Source organism: Paramisgurnus dabryanus, chromosome 24, assembly GCF_030506205.2.
Source record: "Paramisgurnus dabryanus chromosome 24, PD_genome_1.1, whole genome shotgun sequence".
NCBI classification, from domain to species: Eukaryota; Metazoa; Chordata; class Actinopteri; order Cypriniformes; family Cobitidae; genus Paramisgurnus; species Paramisgurnus dabryanus.
Window position 1 is genome coordinate 7,766,919 of NC_133360.1, and position 19,184 is coordinate 7,786,102.

The following is a 19,184-nucleotide window of genomic DNA, read 5'->3' on the forward strand; positions in this document are numbered from 1 at the left end:
GTTTGTCTGTTTATCGGTCCATCTATCAGTCTATTTGACTATCCATCTGTCTGTCCATTTATTTATGTGGCCATCTGTGCGTCTATCCATCTATCAGTATATATTCTATCTCTCTATCTGTCTAGCCATCCATTTATCTATCAGTCGATCTATCCATCTGTCAACCCATTCATCCATCTATCAGTCTATTTGTCTATTTATCCATCTGTCTGTTCCTCTATCTATCCATCCATTTATTTGTCCATCCATCTATCTATCCATCTATTCATCTGTCCATCCATCTATCAATCAATCTATTTGTCCATCTATCAATCTGTCTGTCCATCTATCCATCTGTCTGTCCCTCTATCTATTCATCCATTTATTTGTCCATCCATCTATCTGTCCATCTGTTTTTCTATCAATCTATCTACCAGTCTATTTAACTATCTGTCTGTCCATCTGTGCGTATATCCATCCATATATCTTTCTATCTATCCATCTCTCCATCAATCCATCATCCATCCATCTATCTATCAATCAATCCTTAGTTCTATTTGTCTATTTGTTTATCTATTCATCTGTCTGTCCATCCATCTATCCATCCATTCATCTATCAATCTATTTGTCCATCTATTGATCTGTTTGTCCATCCACCCATCAATCTATCCATCTGTATGCCCATCTATCAGTCTATTTGTCTATCTATCCATCTGTCTGTACCACTATCTATCTATCCATCTATCTGTCCATCTGTTTTTCTATCAATCTATCTACCAGTCTATCAATCTGTTAGTCTACACAGTATCTGTCCATCCGTCTATCAGTCTATTTGACTGTCTATCAATCTGTCTGCCCATCTGTGCGTATATCTATCTATCTATCTATCTATCTATCTATCTATCTATCTATCTATCTATCTATCTATCTATCTATCTATCTATCTATCTATCTATCTATCTATCTATCTATCTATTTGACTGGCTATCCATCTGTCTGCCCATCTGTGCGTATATCCATCCATCCATCTCTCTGTCTGTCTGTCTGTCCGTCCGTCCATCCATCCATCCGCCTGTCCATTTATCTATCTGCACATCTGTGCGTCTATCCATCTATCAGTCTATTCATCTATCTCTCTATCTGTCTACCATCCATCCATCCATCCATCTATCTGTCTACCAGTCTATCTATCTATCCGTCCATCAGTCTATCTATCCATCTATCTCTCCACCCATTCATCCATCTATCAGTTTGTTTGTCTGTTTATCGGTCCATCTATCAGTCTATTTGACTATCCATCTGTTTGTCCATTTATTTATGTGGCCATCTGTGCGTCTATCCATCTATCAGTATATATTCTATCTCTCTATCTGTCTAGCCATCCATTTATCTATCAGTCGATCTATCCATCTGTCCACCCATTCATCCATCTATCAGTCTATTTGTCTATCTATCCATCTGTCTGTTCCTCTATCTATCCATCCATTTATTTGTCCATCCATCTATCTATCTGTCCATCTGTTTTTCTATCAATCTATCTACCAGTCTATCAGTCTATTTGTCTATCTGTTTGTCTGTCCATCTATCAGTCTATTTGACTATCTGTCTGTCCATCTGTGCGTATATCCATCCATCTATCTTTCTATCTAACTACCTATCCATCTATCTGTCCGAGTTTCCATCCCTCCATCAATCCATCATCCGTCCATCTATCTATCAATCAATCTTTAGTTCAATTTGTCTATTTGTTTATCTATCCATCTGTCTGTCCGTCCGTCTATCCATCCATTTATCTGTCCATCCATCTATCAATCTATTTGTCTATCTCTCTATCTGTCTAGCCATCCATCTATCTGTCTATCAGTCGATCTATCCATCTGTCCACCCATTCATCCATCTATCAGTTTATTTGTCTATCAGTCCATCTATTAGTCTATTTGTCTATCCATCTGTTCATTTATTTATGTGTCCATCTGTGCATCTATCTATCTGTCTGTCTAGAAATCCATCCAACTATCAGTTTATTTGTCAATCAGTCCAAATATCAATCTTTTTATTCGTATTTCCATCTTTCAGTCTGTCTGTCCATCAATCAACAATCTATCAATCAGCCTATCTCTGTCAATCAATCCATCTCGATCCATCCATCATCTATCTATCCATCTACACAATGGTTTGAATAGTTCTTCTTATGAAGATCTTTCTTTCTGTTTGTTGATCAAGATTTAGTAAAAAACTTTCAAGATTAAATTAACTTTCACCTATATTATGGAAAGTATTATTAGGTCTTCCGACTAAGTTTCAACATAAAAATCTTACTTTTAAACAATATTAAAAATGTAAAAATCATACAGTCGCCAAGCAAGTGGATTGCAAATTATTTTATTAAAATAACAGACGCTGCATGTTTGCTTCCAAATACCTTTCTGTTATCACTTCACAGTGAACCCATTAGATACAAAACCATCAATACAACTGTTCTGTGGTCAGGTTGATGAATCAAAGTCAACACAAGCAACAGATATAATCAATGACAGTCCACAAAAAAAAAGACATTTACACCCATCAACAGACCAAACAGCAAACCGCAAAAACAAACAAACGCACACAGACGTTAACCAATGACACACATGATAACCATATCTGAGCAATACTGAATACTCCATCCATCTGCAAGACTTTGTGCTATAAAGGGAACAGCGGGCACAAATAGATCTTTAAGTAAGGGGGCAGCTAAATAAGGGGCATTTATTTTCCGGCCATGTTCCCTGAGGTTGTCGTATCCGCTTTTCCTATCTGAGCCATGTGTGCTTCCATCCAATGAGCAAAAATACTTCCCGCTGTTTGCCAGAAATCTTCCTGTCTGAACAGGTCTGCATGTATCAGAATAGAGCCACGGTCCGTTTGCACGCCCATCGTACATAAGAAACTTTAATTGCAACTTTTTTAATGCAAAACTGAAGTTGTACCACTTTTGTCTTGTATTAAATATATTAAAGGGTAAACAGGAAGCTTCGGAAATATTGCAAAAAAGTTTTCGGCTATCTCTCATCCCACTGTACTGATGGAAAAACTCTGTCCATGTCTTTAAAAAGACGCCGTAGTTGGATATGAAATCATAAACTGACTAATCTGGTTAAAGCTACCTAATACTTAGTGTTACCATGTGGGGGATCAAATACAGAGACACTCAATTGTTAGTAAGCATCAACTGTAGACACAAAGATATTCAGTGAGCATCACAACATGGCATGCAGGTAACAATGTGAATTTTGGGAGCAGCCCTATAAAGATTATTGCTGTCAGCTGAATGTGATCTTATTAAATAGCTAAATTTAAAGCTACAGTCGGTCCAAAAAAGCTGCTATAGATAAAATAAATCCAGTCTATTCTAATGTCGTACATCATCTGAGTTTTGGGAACAGTCTTATAAATAGGATCATGCTGATAAAGGTGAAGGAGACGATTATAAGCATCAGCCACAGGAACCAGTTGACGGATTTTTTGGCGTGCTGCTCCAGGCGATCCGACTCCGTCTTGAGCTTTTCGAAGTTCACGTCGGCCTGTCGCATGGACTGAGTCAGCACCTAAAGATGAGAAGAACATTTACATTTGCATTATATCCAAAGTGACTATTCATTTTTATCAATCCTGGGTTCGAACCCATGACCTTTTGTGCTGCTTGTGAGCTATATAAAATAATTTACTCAAGAACCAAAGAATAGATTTGCTTGATGATTTAGTAATAGGAAATTTAGTTTTAAATCAAACAAGTGAATAAGTAGATGTAATACTAGTATGATGGCGCCCTCTAGTGGACACACATCACATTGTTATTGCCAAAAAGGATTTATAGACTACATGCATGCAAAATTTAATAAATTAAAGTCATAAATATAATTTTCTATATGTTAACAAGCAATCAGAGACCTGGTTGTCTTGTTTAATGATGTTTTGAGCAGCGAGCGAGTTATTCTTCAGGTTGCGTGCGAGGTGCAACATATCTTCTGCTAGCTTCTCCTGCAGGTTGTGATGTTGTTGAAGAATCGCGTCCAGCTCCGCAGCAGACTGTCGCTCATCCACGGGGATACTCCTGCTGAAACATGCGGGAAAAGAGAGAAAATGTATCTATGGTCTTATAGAAAAGCAGAAAAGCAATGAGGGTAGCAGAAATGTGGCATGTAATCTACCTTCTATGTCTCAGGTCTGAATCAAATGAACCTGATGATGGAGGACAAAGAAACAGACAATGTAAAAATGTCATAATTTAATATAATGCAATGTTAAGCCGGACTTTATTAGGAAACTTCTATGGTTCGCATTGACATATAATCAAATTTAATAATAAAGCATGGTGTCCGACGGGAGGGGTCTGAAACCAGAATACTGGGTTAGATACAGCTTTAAAGTGAGACTATGGGGTGGAAGAGTGATGCTGCAAAAACTTGGGACAGAGGTGAGGATTGGCTATATATACAGACTTTGCACTGATTGGTTGGATTACATGGCCATGGTTTACTTTATGAAAAGACAATGGGTGATCTTTACTTGATTTAAAAATCTTAATTGGAGATTTTATTGATGTAATATTATTAGTAAGGATTTAGTTATAATACTTACCAGAATTTGAACCTCCCTGTTAGGATAGACAAGACAAAAAAGTAAAGACACATACATTTTGTTTAATCAAATTTCTGTACATCTTAACTTCTCGAGATCTAAGCAGAAAATTTTATTGAGCTATATCTAACCTAGTTTTTTCATAGACTGAATTTATTCAGCCAGTTCAATTTATAAGCATGCTGTATTGTTGTATAATTTTTAATAACACATGACAATCGTACTGTGCTCATGAGTTCCTTCTTCATTTCTTCAGTACATCTTGCTTTACTCTGTATGTGAACGGTTTTGCTGGTGGGCGTCCTCTCGCTTGATATGGTGGGTGTGCGCCCAGGAGCCAAAAACTGATTGGCTAATGATTTCTCGGCTGGAGACGGCTATAAATGACGAAAGAAACACAAAACAGTTCAATTTTCTAACAATATGAATGCATTAGCTTATCACATGTTATCATAAATGTATTTTAGGTCACCATGCATGTCTTTTAATAACTAACCATTCTTTCCGCCTCCAGGAGACCCTTGAGAAAGTCCACTTTACGGGTATAATCTGTCATTATTTCTGGTGTTGGTTTGCTGAGGGAATCAGTTAAAGAAATATGAATCTTTATCTATACATTCATGTGTTTTTATCATATAGACATCTCTCAAAGTTAATGAATATTGTCATGTTTTGTGTTAAGATAAAGCACAAAGTCATCAAATACGAATTAGAGAGACAGCTATTTATGTTAACATGTAAACAATGAATATGGGTTTCGTGTTGTATTGCACTATAAATCCTATTTAAGATACCTGGGATTCTTTTTTAAAGCCACAAGCATTTCCTCCAGAGCCCCAACATACTATAAAAGGAAAAGATTTATATTAATTATGATGTTTATAATCAAACAATGCATTTATATTAGATTTCATGTAATCTGATAGAAGAGAATAATAAAATATACTAACAAAATGATGAATGACACAGATAAAGGCCGAAACAAGTTATAAAATATATTTTTCATATTTAATACCTAAACGATGTTGATATGAATCGCTTTGTTGTTATGCACAACATTCAATAGTTTGAAATATTAGCATTTATCGCAAACATAAAATATTTGATGTAAATATGTTGTACCTTTTCTAGTCTCCATTCCGTTTCGCCTCTTTTTTCTGAAGCCAGAGATTCACAGCGGGATAATAATCTGATAAAATTGATCTCCAGTCTAGACGTGGCCATATTAACACTGACAGCGGAAGTCGCGCGAGTTTACGGATATCAATGCGGAAAAGAAAATAGCAACAAAATAAGAGTCCCTTATTTGAACGTATTAAATTAAATAATAAATAGGAAATTATGTTTATCATACCTTTAATTATGTTACGAGAGAGAGAGAGAGAGAGAGAGAGAGAGAGAGAGAGAGAGAGAGAGAGAGAGAGAGAGAGAGAGAGAGAGAGAGAGAGAGATTTATTGTTTATTTGATATAATAAACAATAAGTTTATTATAAAAAATCTATGTATTTATTATTTTTCATTAATGTTTTAAATGGTAAAGTTTGAATTTGAAGTTAGATTAATGTACAGCACACTTTGCTTAAAAATAAAACATATTTTTATGTCCTGGGCACAGATATGGCATTTATTTAGCCTTTATATGACATCTGCCATTATGTGTCCAAATGAGAATAAAGATTCAAATGTTATGCATAAAGGGTTTGACTTTTTACTAGAATATTTGACAATGTCTAAAAAGACTCTTAAAGCTGTTGGATCAATTTTAGGATATTCATCTCCTTAGCCAAGAGAGCTATATCCTAATACGGTCTATAGTGTCTTAGTAAACATTTGCTGGACAAATATAGGATGGACACTTGAAACAGATTTTAGATTTAAGATTTTTTTTAATCCACATACTTATAATTGATCACAAGTCATTATAAGTACTTTACATTTGAGCTAATGTTTGTTTCCCTTAATTAGGAATGGTGGAGATTGTTTAAAATATTAATAAGTAATATAATTCATTATTAAGTATTATAATGAGACTACAATGTTCGAAAGCAATTGTTCTAACCCCCTTTAAAATCACTTTGGATGATGTCTTTTAAATGTATACTACAACTACCCATAACATTTTTACAATAATGGAAAATGTTACTATTAAAACAAGAAAATAATTCAGTAATAGTCTACAGTTTCTTGCCATTTCTCAATTTAAATTTGTAATCAAAATCCTTGTAGGATGTGTTTTTCAGTGAGAGGCATCTAAAATATAAATGAATGACTCTTGTGTTAAATCCCCAGTGTGCATCTCATCTGGACAAATGTTGCAGATGAATTAAGACATGACTTAGAATACCCAATACCAATTTATTAAAAGTGATATGATTGTCAAATATGGTTGCCCATACTCGAAATCTAACCTCTGCATTTAACCCATCCCAGTGTGTATGAACACATACAGTGCATCCATTAATTTGTATTCATTGTTTTACATTTGCAAATCTAACAGAGACAAAACAGATTCAAATGTTTCAAACATAAAAAATATCAAACAAAATGTTTATATAGTTAACATAGTTTCAGTTATTTTTAAATATGCAAAACTACATTGAGAACATAACTTTGTGCACTAATCCTTTACATCATCTGATCATTTCATTTTCCAGATATTTTAAGAAAACCTGCACAGCTCAAATTTCATCGTCTTAATTATTACTGCATATACACAAGCATTTGTTAAACCATCACAATATCCCAAATAAATTTTACAGGAGCATATAATAATAAAGCTCTTCAATTACAGGTAGATATATATACATATTTACAGCAAAACACTTAACCTTTGTGTTTCAATTCTTCATTGTGCATTCAATCTTGGCAAATTAACTTTTCTCAAAAGCCATTTCAGCAGTTTTTGAAAACGTACTGATGCAAAGTATGGTAAAAAAAATTCAAGTACTGCTTCCACTGTTTTATTTTCAAGAAGCTTTGCATTTTTCTCTCTGTGTATAACAGGCTGAACTTGATTTTTCTCTTTTTGTTTCTGCTCCTCATCCTGTTTCTTTGCCTGCACCTCCTGCAGTATTTCATTTGTGTAACAGCCTCCTCTATTTCTCATCACCATATCCTCTATACTCCTGATTATATTCTCAATCTGAACTGTGTTGTTCCTGTAGCTGTCCTGACTCTGTATCCAATATTTATTATCAATAACATGACAGCCACCTCCACATTTACTAACAAAACTACTCAGATAGGATTAAACAAGACAACCAGGTCTCTGATTGCTTCTTAACATATAGAAAATTATATTTAAGACTTTAATTTATTACATTTTGCATGCATAGTCTGTAAAATCAATATTTCCTCGAACATAATCATTAATGATTTCATAGGGCTCAAGCTCATCACCTCGATTAAACACAATCACTGAATATCTTAGAGCTTCTTCTCCAAACAAATCATTAAGTTTATTTACAACTTCTTTGTTCCTGTTCTGAATCTGGCAACTTTGAAAACAATCATGAAGGCGTGAGGTCCTGGAGAACAAAGGATCATGCATCTATATAAAAAACCAGGTGTGTCAAAAACAGTGATTTTGGAGTCATTTCTGTCTCTGATTACTAATTTAAATTCAGATGTTTCTGAAGAGAATGCACACAAGGAGGCAGTGAAAACATATTCACCAAGTATAATATCACTTGTGTTTGCCCCTCCTTCATTACACAGATGAGTACAAAGTGTACCTATGTGAGTACTATCATTGCCATCTATGATCTGAGAAGTCAGCTGATACATGTGAGTGAAACATTCAGTCATTTGTCTTCTAAAATATGTAAGTAAAAAAACTACAACAGAAAATGTGTCATGTTTAAGTGTTTAGTGTACATAACATTTATAGAATTACACTGGAAAGCAAAATAAACTAAAGAACTGTTTTATTGTTATTTATGGAGTCTTCCTAGTGAGATATTAACCCCTGAGTGTTCAAGACTTTTGCAGCTGTCTGGACAGGTACGTTTCTTTTGTTTGCCTCCTGTCTCTTGTGATATAGTTTACTTTATTTAAAAATGTAAGATATAATTTCTTAAAACAGCTTTTCATGTATGAAATGTATCTAATATAATACAAATTGCATTTTAATACAATTGCATTTCATGCAACCCGTAAATGAGGTAATATTTCACTAAAAAAACACAAGACAATACAAATATTAGGACGGGTTAATTGTTATAATCTGTTTGTATGTCTGTGTATTAAAAAAACCTGTATCATTTACAGGACCTTGATACAGCTGGTGTATAACAACTTTCAAGGACCTATAAAGATGGCAGGAATTGCAGGTACTAAAATTTAAGTCTGTTATTTAAAGTTTTAAAAATGTAAATAAAATGACATATTTTATATAAGAATAAAATTAAAGCTCACATTAAGTTTCAAAAAAGAATAAAACAGGATCTTTGATATATTAACTTTTAAGTAGGGATGCACCAATACCACTTTTTAAGGATCAGGTACGAGTACTGATATTTTTTCCCTGGTACTCGCCGATACCAATGCCTGTTGTATTGTTTTTTGTTGTTTTGTTTTTAATGTGGCAATTTTCTAAGGACAACACATTGAGAATAATGAACATATCAGCATCTTTAGGCTATATTTAAAAACTTCAACTCATATTATGAAAAAAATAATCATTCTTATGTGCATATCATCACAAATTTTCAAAGCCCAAATTTCACAGTGATCTGTTGTACAAGTTAAATAGATTGTACACAGTAAAATAAAGTTGTGACAAAACAAACAAGAAATGTGTTGCCTCTTTTCTTTATATGTTAATATGATACAAGATCATCTCTCTGTTAACTCAGTATTTAAGTTTAAAATAAAAATAAAAATTTTATGGCATTTGGGTTTATTTGGTTCTTGCTGAAAACAACTGATATTTTTCACATGGTACACTCTCAGAAAATAAATTGCAAAACTTGTCACTGAGGTGGTACCCTTTCAAAAGGCTATACCGTTGTACCTAAAGAGTTTCTGTTAATACCTCAAAGGTACATGTCTGTGTATCTATTAAGACCTTTTTTAAAGGGTAATGTCTTAGTGACCACTTTTGTACCTTTTCTTCTACAGTGTATAACTGCCTTTAACAATCATACATTTTTAATGAATGAATATCAATATAGGAGAGAGGGAGATGTGTGATATTACTTTCATCAAAATATCAGTTTATGCTGCTTATGTCAACCTTTATACTGAGTTATAAAATATATTGTCAAATGCTGTATAAGTCAGTATTTTTAGTTTAAAGTTTTAATCTTCATATTCTTCAGTAGAAACACAGAAGAAAGAATTAAGGATTGTGCTTTTGGGGAGAACCGGAGATGGGAAAAGCAGCACAGGGAACACAATACTTGGTGAAGATGTTTTCACTGTCTCTCATGGATACTCTTCAGAAACATATGAATGTAAATCAGTAACCAGAGACAGAAATCACAGCAGAATGACTGTTATTGACACACCTGAATTTTTTGACACCAGAATGAGTGAGGAAACATTGAAAAAACAATTCCTGAGATGCATGATAATGTCTGCTCCAGGACCTCACGCATTCATGATTGTTTTTAGACTTTGCATATTCACTAAACGACAAGAAGAAATTGTAGATTATCTAAAGGGTTTGTTTGGAGAAGAAGCTCTTAAATATTCAGTGGTTGTGTTTAATCGAGGTGATGACCTTGAGCCCTATGAAACAATTGATGATTTTGTTCAAGGAAATACTGAACTGAGGAGTTTTGTTGATAAGTGTGGAGGTGGCTGTCATGTCATTGATAATAAATACTGGAATCAGAGTCAGGACAGCTACAGAAACAACACAGTTCAGATTGACAATATATTCAAGAGTATAGAGGATATGGTGATGAGAAATGGAGGCGGCTGTTATACAAATGAAATACTACAGATGATGCAGGCAAAGATAGAGGAGGAAGAGCAGAAACGCAAAAAAGAGGGAAATGAAGTCCAATCTGATAAAGAAAGAAGAGAAAACATACTAACAGAAGTTGCTCAATATTTTTGGTCATCTTTATCAGCAGTGGGCTCGTGGCTACTAAGGAAATTGTTTTGAGTCATATAGTTTGAATACACACTTACACAATATACACACTCTTAGAACGAATGTGTTAAAAACAACACATTAGTGTTGATTCTGGGACAACACATAAATGCGTTGTCCCAGAATTCACCCATTGCGTTTTTATTGAAACAACACATTTTGTGTTACTTTTAACACAACATGTGTTATATTTTAACACAAAATCAACAAAAAATGACACATCATGTGTTAAAATGACACATAATGTGTTAAAAGCTTGCCAAGCTTAACACATCCTTTCTAAGAGTGCACAAAGGATCAGTTATGGTCTATTTGTAGATTTGTTATTAAAAATAAATCACTGAAACATTTAAATTTCTTTAATATTTAAATACTTGTGTTTTTAAACTTTTTACCGTATTGTGAAGTTAAAATTAGTTACTCATAAAACTTATGACCCGATTATAGCACTTAAACATGGAAAAAGTCTGATTTTCATGGAATGTCCCCTTTAAAGTTTAACAAGCATGAAGACCACACCACTTCTATTCTGTAAGTTAATCTTACTGTCATTATCTTGAGGTCTGGTAAAATTTTAAGAGGTTTAGTGTAAATCACAGTGTTAAACATTCATATATAATGTGGATGATGTTTGTGTTGTTCTCTTAACAGATCTGCTGTGTTGTCAACCTACAAAGAGTTTAACTAATAAATAAGTGATTTTAGGAAAAATGTGACTTTAGTCTGTGATATTGATGTTAAAGACATTTATTGGTTTTACATGAAACCATCAGAATTTCTGGTGGTGATATTTCGTACTTTTACATTAGACTCTACATCAGCTATGTTTACTGATCAAAGACTCAGATACAAATATTAATCACAATTTTACAGTCATTTGTTTATTAGTAATATAACAATAGATGAATTAGGAATATATTATTGTGCAAAAGCTGTCGTCTCTCTAATGCTCAGCCATGGAACAGAACTTTATACTACTAGTAAGTTTTCATAAAATTATCAAGAAAATTATGTAGGCCTTCAAGCCATAAGTATACCATATGTGCATTGCATTTCCTTTGTGTCAGAGAACCATAGATATGTAGACTAGATGTCGCCTTGGCTACAGCAGTTCATGGACTGAATGCGTCAACTAGAGCCGCCATCTTGAAACAGGGGAACCCTACATCAGCGTCATTGTAGGCAATGGTGTAACGGAAAAAAATCACCATAAATCGTCATGAATGTGATTTTCTTGGTGTTCTTTTGGTTCGTTTCAACAGTCAGACATGTATTTAGCATTGAGTTCAGAAAAAAGTAAAGTTTTGATATTTTGAAAATCTACTTTTTCTAACTATAATGCATAGTGCTAGTAGGCCTAACACCCATACGCAGCACAAAAGTCCGGCATTGTCCATGAATTCAAAGTACAGGCAGATATAGCAGCTTTACCTACCTCCTTCCTATGACAAGACCCCTGTTCTAAGATGGCGGGGGTTTTGACGCATGCTTAGAACCCCAAGGTGACATCTAGTGTATATATCTATGTCAGAGAACCATCAAATCTATATTTATATAGATCAAGCCATTAGAATAGCATACATGCTTTGAATTGTCTTTGGTTGTATCAGAGAACCATCAAATCTATATATCCCTAAAGCTGCAGCTGTCCATGTTCACTGCCAATTACATCTACAAAACCTGCTCAGAAGTGACAGAAATCATGAGGAACATGCTTCCTGAGGTATGTGGGTCATTCTATGAAAATGGTGGCTTTCCTGTCCCAGCCCAACCACCAGGAAAAACACTTAAAATAGTCAGATAAGGACACAAAATATATGTTTTTTGTTTTAATTGAAGTGTTTTATTTAAAAAAAAACGACAGCTATATTGCAAATTTTTTTATATATATTGTAGAACACTGTCAGTATCATGAAATTGACTTGTCCCTCGGGTCAGGAGTCGTGCTTTAGTGACATATTTTGAGTTAAAAAATATATTATTCTCCCCCTTCAAATGTCATAATACAAAGGGAAGTAATACAGTTATTTAGTGGACTACTTAAAAAACTAAAATATCAACTAAATATTATAAATAATTTACAGAGAATACCTGTCCCTCAATTTCATGTCTTGTGTTACAATTTATAAAAACCACCACTTTGAAAAAAAGCAACATCCTTGCTAACTTCTTCCTGAGTCAAACATTTATTGTAGGCATGGCTGTTTTGAAAAGCACACGGTGAGGGTGCACTCTCTCCTCATCTTTTAGCAATTTGATAAATAATTTGATAATTTCATGCGAGGACTTAAGATGTGTCACTGGTTTTTTACAGTTTATAGTAAGGGGAAAGTAAATTTTAGTAATATAATTTTTCAAATTGCATGATTAAGTGATTTATTTATAAGAAGTGTGGTTTGAGCTACTGTGGCCGCAATCTTAGATATGCCATTGTGTCTGCAGATTTGTCACTGTTATCGTCACTGGTGTTACTGTTGTTGCTGGTAACACCAGTGACATGACGATAATACCAGTGACAATCAATAACACCACTAACTTTTTATCAACATAAGGTTTCATAAAGCCTCAAAAATTATATAAAGACTTCTTAGCATTTCATTACTGTTTTAATATTGTAAACACACAATATTGCTTTCCTTTTGTCATTGGTTTCACTTTGAGTCACTGGTGTTACCACATGGCATATTGGTTTTCTGGCATCAGAGTTGCCCAGTTACATAGAATATGGTTTTTGTATCTACCTGACAAAAAAGCAGCACAAGCATTTTTTTATGTAATGTAGTAAAAATATAAAAATACATTAAGCTGTCATTTAAGTTGATTTATAATGTTAAGAGGTTAACTATTATCTGACTATTAGTTTTGGTATAAAAAAGAATTACATTTTTAAAAAGTTGTCTGTTCAAAAAGCCACCATTTTCATAGAATGAACCATGTGGTCTCTTCAGTCAAGTTGAGGCACTTCTGCGTTGTCGCTCGTTGTTCCTGCCTCATCTGGTGAAGCAGAGAGAAGCTTTAGCGCCTTGAGACGCCTGAAGACCTGGCTGCACTCTTCAATGTCACAAACCCGACTCAACAATGTGGCTGTTTGTCATGTTCACAGAGAGAGAATGTATAACTTGGACAAGAAGAAACTGCGTCACGAATGTGTTCAAGTTAGTGATCGGCGCATGCATGTTTTTGGGTCATTTTAGAATCAGTTATTGTTTATTTTGTTTAAATTTTTTTGGACAATGTACATTGTTTCTTTCTGTATTTACTCTGTATTTACATGCATTGCATTGATTCACTGTTGAATCAACGTCAAGGACAAGGTTGAATCAAAGTTGAATTACCATTTGATTTTGTAAATTTATTGAACGTTGAACAACAACTAACTAGCCTAGAAATCTAGACGCACCCTAGCGGCCGCAAAATATATTTGCTGCCAGGGTTTAGTCTAGGCACTCACAATACACTTAACAGCTCCAAAAACCAAAATTTGGTCAGGCCAATCACATCGTGTGTAGCGTCTGTGGGGCGGGCTTAACATGATGACGACAGAGCTGCGACGGTTCCTACTTGAAAACTTCGTTCTTCGTTGCTCTGATTGGTCATAGCGCTATCCTATTGCGTGCAGAGGCATTTTGAGGGACAACCTTATATCCCGCCCCTTGCATTGAGCCGTTTGTGTGAAGAGTTGCCAGACCTTACATCTTGATGGCTAACCAGGCTAACAACTAACATTACTTCAATCAAATTTAAACGTGGATTTTTAAAGCAACACTATGTAGTTTTTTTACCTTTAAATAATGTCTCTAAAATTATTTCAGTGATAGAACAACTTTTAACTGGACAAACTGTACTGTTGATGCAACCTGAGCAGCCTCATAGCTGCTACAAGCACACTCTGAAAGTGGCGGTGGAGGGTAGAAAACACAGCCCCGCCCCTCCCCTGGATATAACATTATTTGTAGGAGTTTTGTAAATTTAAAGGTACAACCCTGAACAATAATGGCCAACAAATGAGGGACGACTCTTCAGAGAACAAATAATATTTTTTTTCTTTGAATTTTTAAAATGTGCATTTATGAGGAAGAAATATAGTGTTATATATACATGACATTTCTCTGTGATGTAACAATTCTGAAATCTACATTTGTATGTAAAATCGAAGTATGGAAAATACAAAAATAAAACTTTAACAGAGACATTGTACTGTATGGGTATTTAAACTACAAAATATGGTTGTAACACAGTCTCACCCCATGGCGTCAATATTTGACGACACTTGACCATGCGTCAATATGTTGAGGGTATACCTTTCGCGTCATTTTTTGACGAACTGGGGACTTCAATACTATTACGTCCGTTGCATTCTCTTTCCTATTTTCTTACCATTTTCGCGTCGGTTTAGGGTTAGATTACGCAAAATTAAACAGTGTACGCGAAATTAAACAGTTGTCACCTGGCGTTGGGGTTAGAGTTAGGTTTGGGTAGGGATGTCATTATGTAAATCTAACCCTAAACCGACGCGAAAATGGTAAGAAAATAGGAAAGAGAATGCAACGGACTTAATAGTATTGAAGTCCCCAGTTCGTCAAAAAATGACGCGAAAGGTATACCCTCCGCGTCAACATATTGACGCATGGTCAAGTGTCGTCAAATATTGACGCCATGGGGTGAGACTGGGTTGGCTTTGCAACCAAATTTTCAATTAAGCTTTAGCTTACCTAAAACTAGGGAAATGTTGTTGACTTTAAGATCTTTTAAATAAAAATAATTACACTTCGTATTTCATGTTGATGTGCAGTCATTTTATTGTAATTTTACACTGTAAAAAAATTCCGTAGAAATTGCAGCTGGGTTGCCGGTAATTTACCGTAGATTTACATTTATGTTATTTACTGGCAAGAGTTTGTTCAAAGTTAAATTAACATTAAACATTTACAAGTCTTTGTCTTTATAGAGTAAAACTAAAAAAACAGCATCAAGCAAAACATTCTGGGAAACAAAATCTGAAGCAAAAAACAGAAAAGGTTGATGATGATTTCTGGTTCCCAGAATGCTTTGCATGAGGCTGTTATTGTATAGTTTTATTCTGTAAAGATAAAGAGTTATTAATATTTACAATTTATTTAACTTTGAACAAACTCTTGCCAGTAAATAACATAAATGTAAATCTACGGTAAATTACCGGCAACCCAGCTGCAATGACATTGTAATTTCTAAGGAATTTTTTTACAGTGTAGATTTCAGCCTTTTATTATTTACAGGGAACCACAGGGGGCTTTTTTGACCACAGAGGGCTGGTGGTCTATGAAATTTCCCGGTAGATTTTTGGGTCCCACTCTGCCTCTTAATGATGATACTCACATTTGTACACTTTGTACATAAATGTGCTATATCTGTGTGATCAAGGAGGGGCAAACAAAACTTTCCATCCCTGGGCATTACTTCCTTGAATTATATAAGTTTCTGCTGCATTTCCAAAACAACAAGATGACAGAAACTGTGTAAAGAAGAGCAACATACATTTTTATTCTCACATGTTTGTTTCATCATTGATTTAATCAAAACCTCTCAGGTAAGCTAAAATTAAAACCTTTCTGGTGTTTTGTGAAAGCAAAATAAAATAAAGAAATGGTTTGTTGTTACTTAAGGAGCTCTTCTTAGTGAGATATTTAACTCTCTTCAAAGTGTTAAGACTTTGAAGAGGTTTCACCTTCAACTTCATACTTGTCTGGACAGGTATGTTTCTGTTGTTTGCCTTCCATGCTTGTTATATAGTTTGACATACTTTCTTAAAACAGCTTTTTCCTATGTATAAATTGTGTCTACTAATTGCATTGCATTGCATTGCAAACATTGCATTTTGATACAATAATTTCAACCAGTACATTAAGTAAAATTTCACTATAAAGATGCAACAGAATACAATTATGATGAGGTATACTTGTATTAATCTGTCGTCTGTGTATTTTAATAAAATTGAAACATCCAAATCATTTTCAGGACCTTCATACATCTGCTGTTTAACATCTTTCAAGGACCTAAGAAGATGGCAGGAATTGCAGGTACTACAATATAAGTCTGTTATTCGAGGTTTTGGTAAATAAAAATGACATATATAAGAATAAAATAAAAGCTCACATTAAGTTTTAAAAATTACCAAATAGGATCTTTTGGCATTAACATCTCAGTCATGTGTGATTACACCGGCGTAGCTTCATTGTAGAATGAGCATGACACTTGCTACCAGGATTTAGTTAGCTTTAAACTAGCTATTTTTTATCATACATGTTTGATTTAGTTATTATTTAACACAAATATATTTTTTATTTAAAAATGTAATTGCCTAAAATGTTGTCAAAAGATACTGAAGGTTTCACCCAGCTAGAAGAAAAAAGAACATTCCCTGAAAGTTCCCAAGGTTCCCAAAAACATTCTGCCAACGTTAAAAGTGTCCAGTTTTCTTCTAAGAACGTTTCTGTGTTGTCTGAACGTTAAGAGGAATGTTACATTTTACAATTTTTAAACGTTATGACAATGTCATGTTTTAATGTTCACACAATGTTTAAAACAACCGCTGTTTATTATATTGACTTGCTTAATTGTTATGTTAATGATAGAGAAGCAATTTATTATTTTATAAAACATTATTTCTGAATGTTCTGTAAATATATTGCTGTAGAAAACACAATTCACTTATTAGGCTTAGATGTTGATGTTTTGTTTCATTTTAAGTCACCATTATTGTGATTAGTGTTTGTTTTAGTTGGACTCTTGACACTTGACTTTTTGCTTGCTAGTTTTTTCCCTGGTTGTGTTAACTTTGTGTTAATACATCACATTTGTTATGAACGTGTAAAGTTAATAGTGTAATTATGTGGTTGTTGGTACATAATGGTAAATATCATCACCTAATTAATTTACTAATCAAAAGTGTATTTTCTGTCAATAATGTAAATGAGATCCAGCACTTTCACAGCAGTTTGTCATTAAGGAGTTTAAGAAACTGTGTACAAAAATATCTGCTGTATAATTGGGACGCACAAACATCAAGAATCATTTATGAATCTCAATCATGGTGACAATTAAATGAAAAACTTCATGCTGCAATGCATGCTGGGTATTAACAAATTACAAATCTCATTCAGGACTCCCAGCATGCACTGCAGCATGGATAAATAAGGATTTTTTTAACAATTTTATTTGTCACCATGGTTGAGATTCATACTCTGATTCTTGAGGTTTGTGTGTCCCAATTATACAGCAGATATTTTTTGTGTTTAGTTTCTAAAACTCCTTAATGACAAACTGCTGTGAAAGAGCTGGATCTCATTTACATTTTTGACAGAAAATAAACTTTTTATTAGTAAATTAATTAGGTGATGATCTTTACCATTATGTACCAACCACCACAGAATTACACTATTAACTTTACATGTTCATAACAAATGTGGTGTATTAAAGCAACACTATAGCTGTGTCCCAATTCAGGGGCTGCGACCTTCTAAGGACGTATTTTAAGACCGATTGCGTCACAGCAGCGCGACTTCAGGCTGGTAAGGCCGTCCCAATTCGAAGGATGCTTAGAATGAAGCCTCAAAATGCGTCCTCATTTCTCCGCGCTGTTAAGGATAGAACGAATGGATCCTTAACAGCCGAGGATATCCCAAGATTCATTGCGCGTCTGCAACGGCAGCTGGATATTCTAAAATAAACAATTAAAACCTTCATTAAATAAAAGTGTGTATTTATCAAAAAAAGTTTGTCACTGTTTTAGTATTATAAGTTATGTTTTGTGTTAATATTATTATTTTTATGATGCATATATTTCTAAGGTTGATTAATTTAATTTAATATACTGTTGAATAGTTTAATCTACATCAACGTGTCATATTTTCTAAACTAAATTAATATTTTTCTGATTTCATATTTATTTTAATAAGTCAGAAACGTTTCCGCTATGTCCTGCTGACAGGCGCAGCAGGTGACGCCAATTATGGGTCGTCCGAAGGTTAGACCGTCTCATTTCAGTTCTCTTCGCGGATTTCTGAGGCTGCCACCTTGAAAGACCGAGTGCTCATATTTAAGGTTGCATGCTTAGAAGGTCGCAGCCCCTGAATTGGGACACAGCTTATGTAGTTTTCATGTAAAAATGACTTACAGCTCCCCCATGTGGTTGAAAAGCGTAACAGCGCCTGGTATCAGACACTCTTCTGCAGGCAGGGGGAGGGGCGGAGCTATGTTTCCTACCCTCCACCGCCACTTTCAGAGTGTGCTTGTAGCAGCTAGGAGGCTGCTCAGGTTGCATCAACAGTACAATTTGTCCAGTTAAAAGTTGTTCTATCACTGAAATAATTTTAGAGACAATATTTAAAGGTAAAAAAACTACATAGTGTTGCTTTAACACAAAGTTAACACAACCAGGGAAAAAACTAGCAAGCAAAAAGTCAAGTTGTCGGAGCCAATGGTGTAGTGGACAGTGCTCCGACAT

General features: G+C 34.4%; 1 protein-coding gene across 2 annotated transcripts; it reads right to left on the reverse strand.

The window, feature by feature from the left end:
* Positions 1-2,345: 2,345 nt before the first annotated feature.
* On the reverse strand, positions 2,346-5,842 carry use1 (unconventional SNARE in the ER 1 homolog (S. cerevisiae)). Of its 2 annotated transcripts, none has more exons than XM_065244545.2 (8): positions 5,722-5,842; positions 5,394-5,443; positions 5,096-5,174; positions 4,824-4,976; positions 4,600-4,615; positions 4,170-4,200; positions 3,910-4,072; positions 2,346-3,566 (listed from the first exon to the last, which is right to left on the reverse strand). In XM_065244545.2, exons 1-8 carry the CDS (start codon positions 5,821-5,823, stop codon positions 3,384-3,386), a joined length of 777 nt encoding a protein of 258 aa, XP_065100617.1. In that variant the 5' UTR covers positions 5,824-5,842; the 3' UTR covers positions 2,346-3,383. The 2 variants fall into 2 exon arrangements, with proteins under 2 accessions (XP_065100617.1, XP_065100615.1); XM_065244543.2 differs by having other exon boundaries at positions 3,910-4,075.
* Positions 5,843-19,184: the final 13,342 nt, after the last annotated feature.

Coding starts and splice junctions, on each gene's coding strand:
- use1 (XM_065244543.2), bottom strand. CDS start 5,823: ATGGCCACGTCTAGACTGGAGATCAATTTTATCAGATTATTATCCCGC. Junction 5,444..5,721: donor CGGAATGGAGACTAGAAAAG/GTACAACATATT, acceptor TTCCTTTTATAG/TATGTTGGGGCTCTGGAGGA. Junction 5,175..5,393: donor GCTTTAAAAAAGAATCCCAG/GTATCTTAAATA, acceptor TGATTCCCTCAG/CAAACCAACACCAGAAATAA.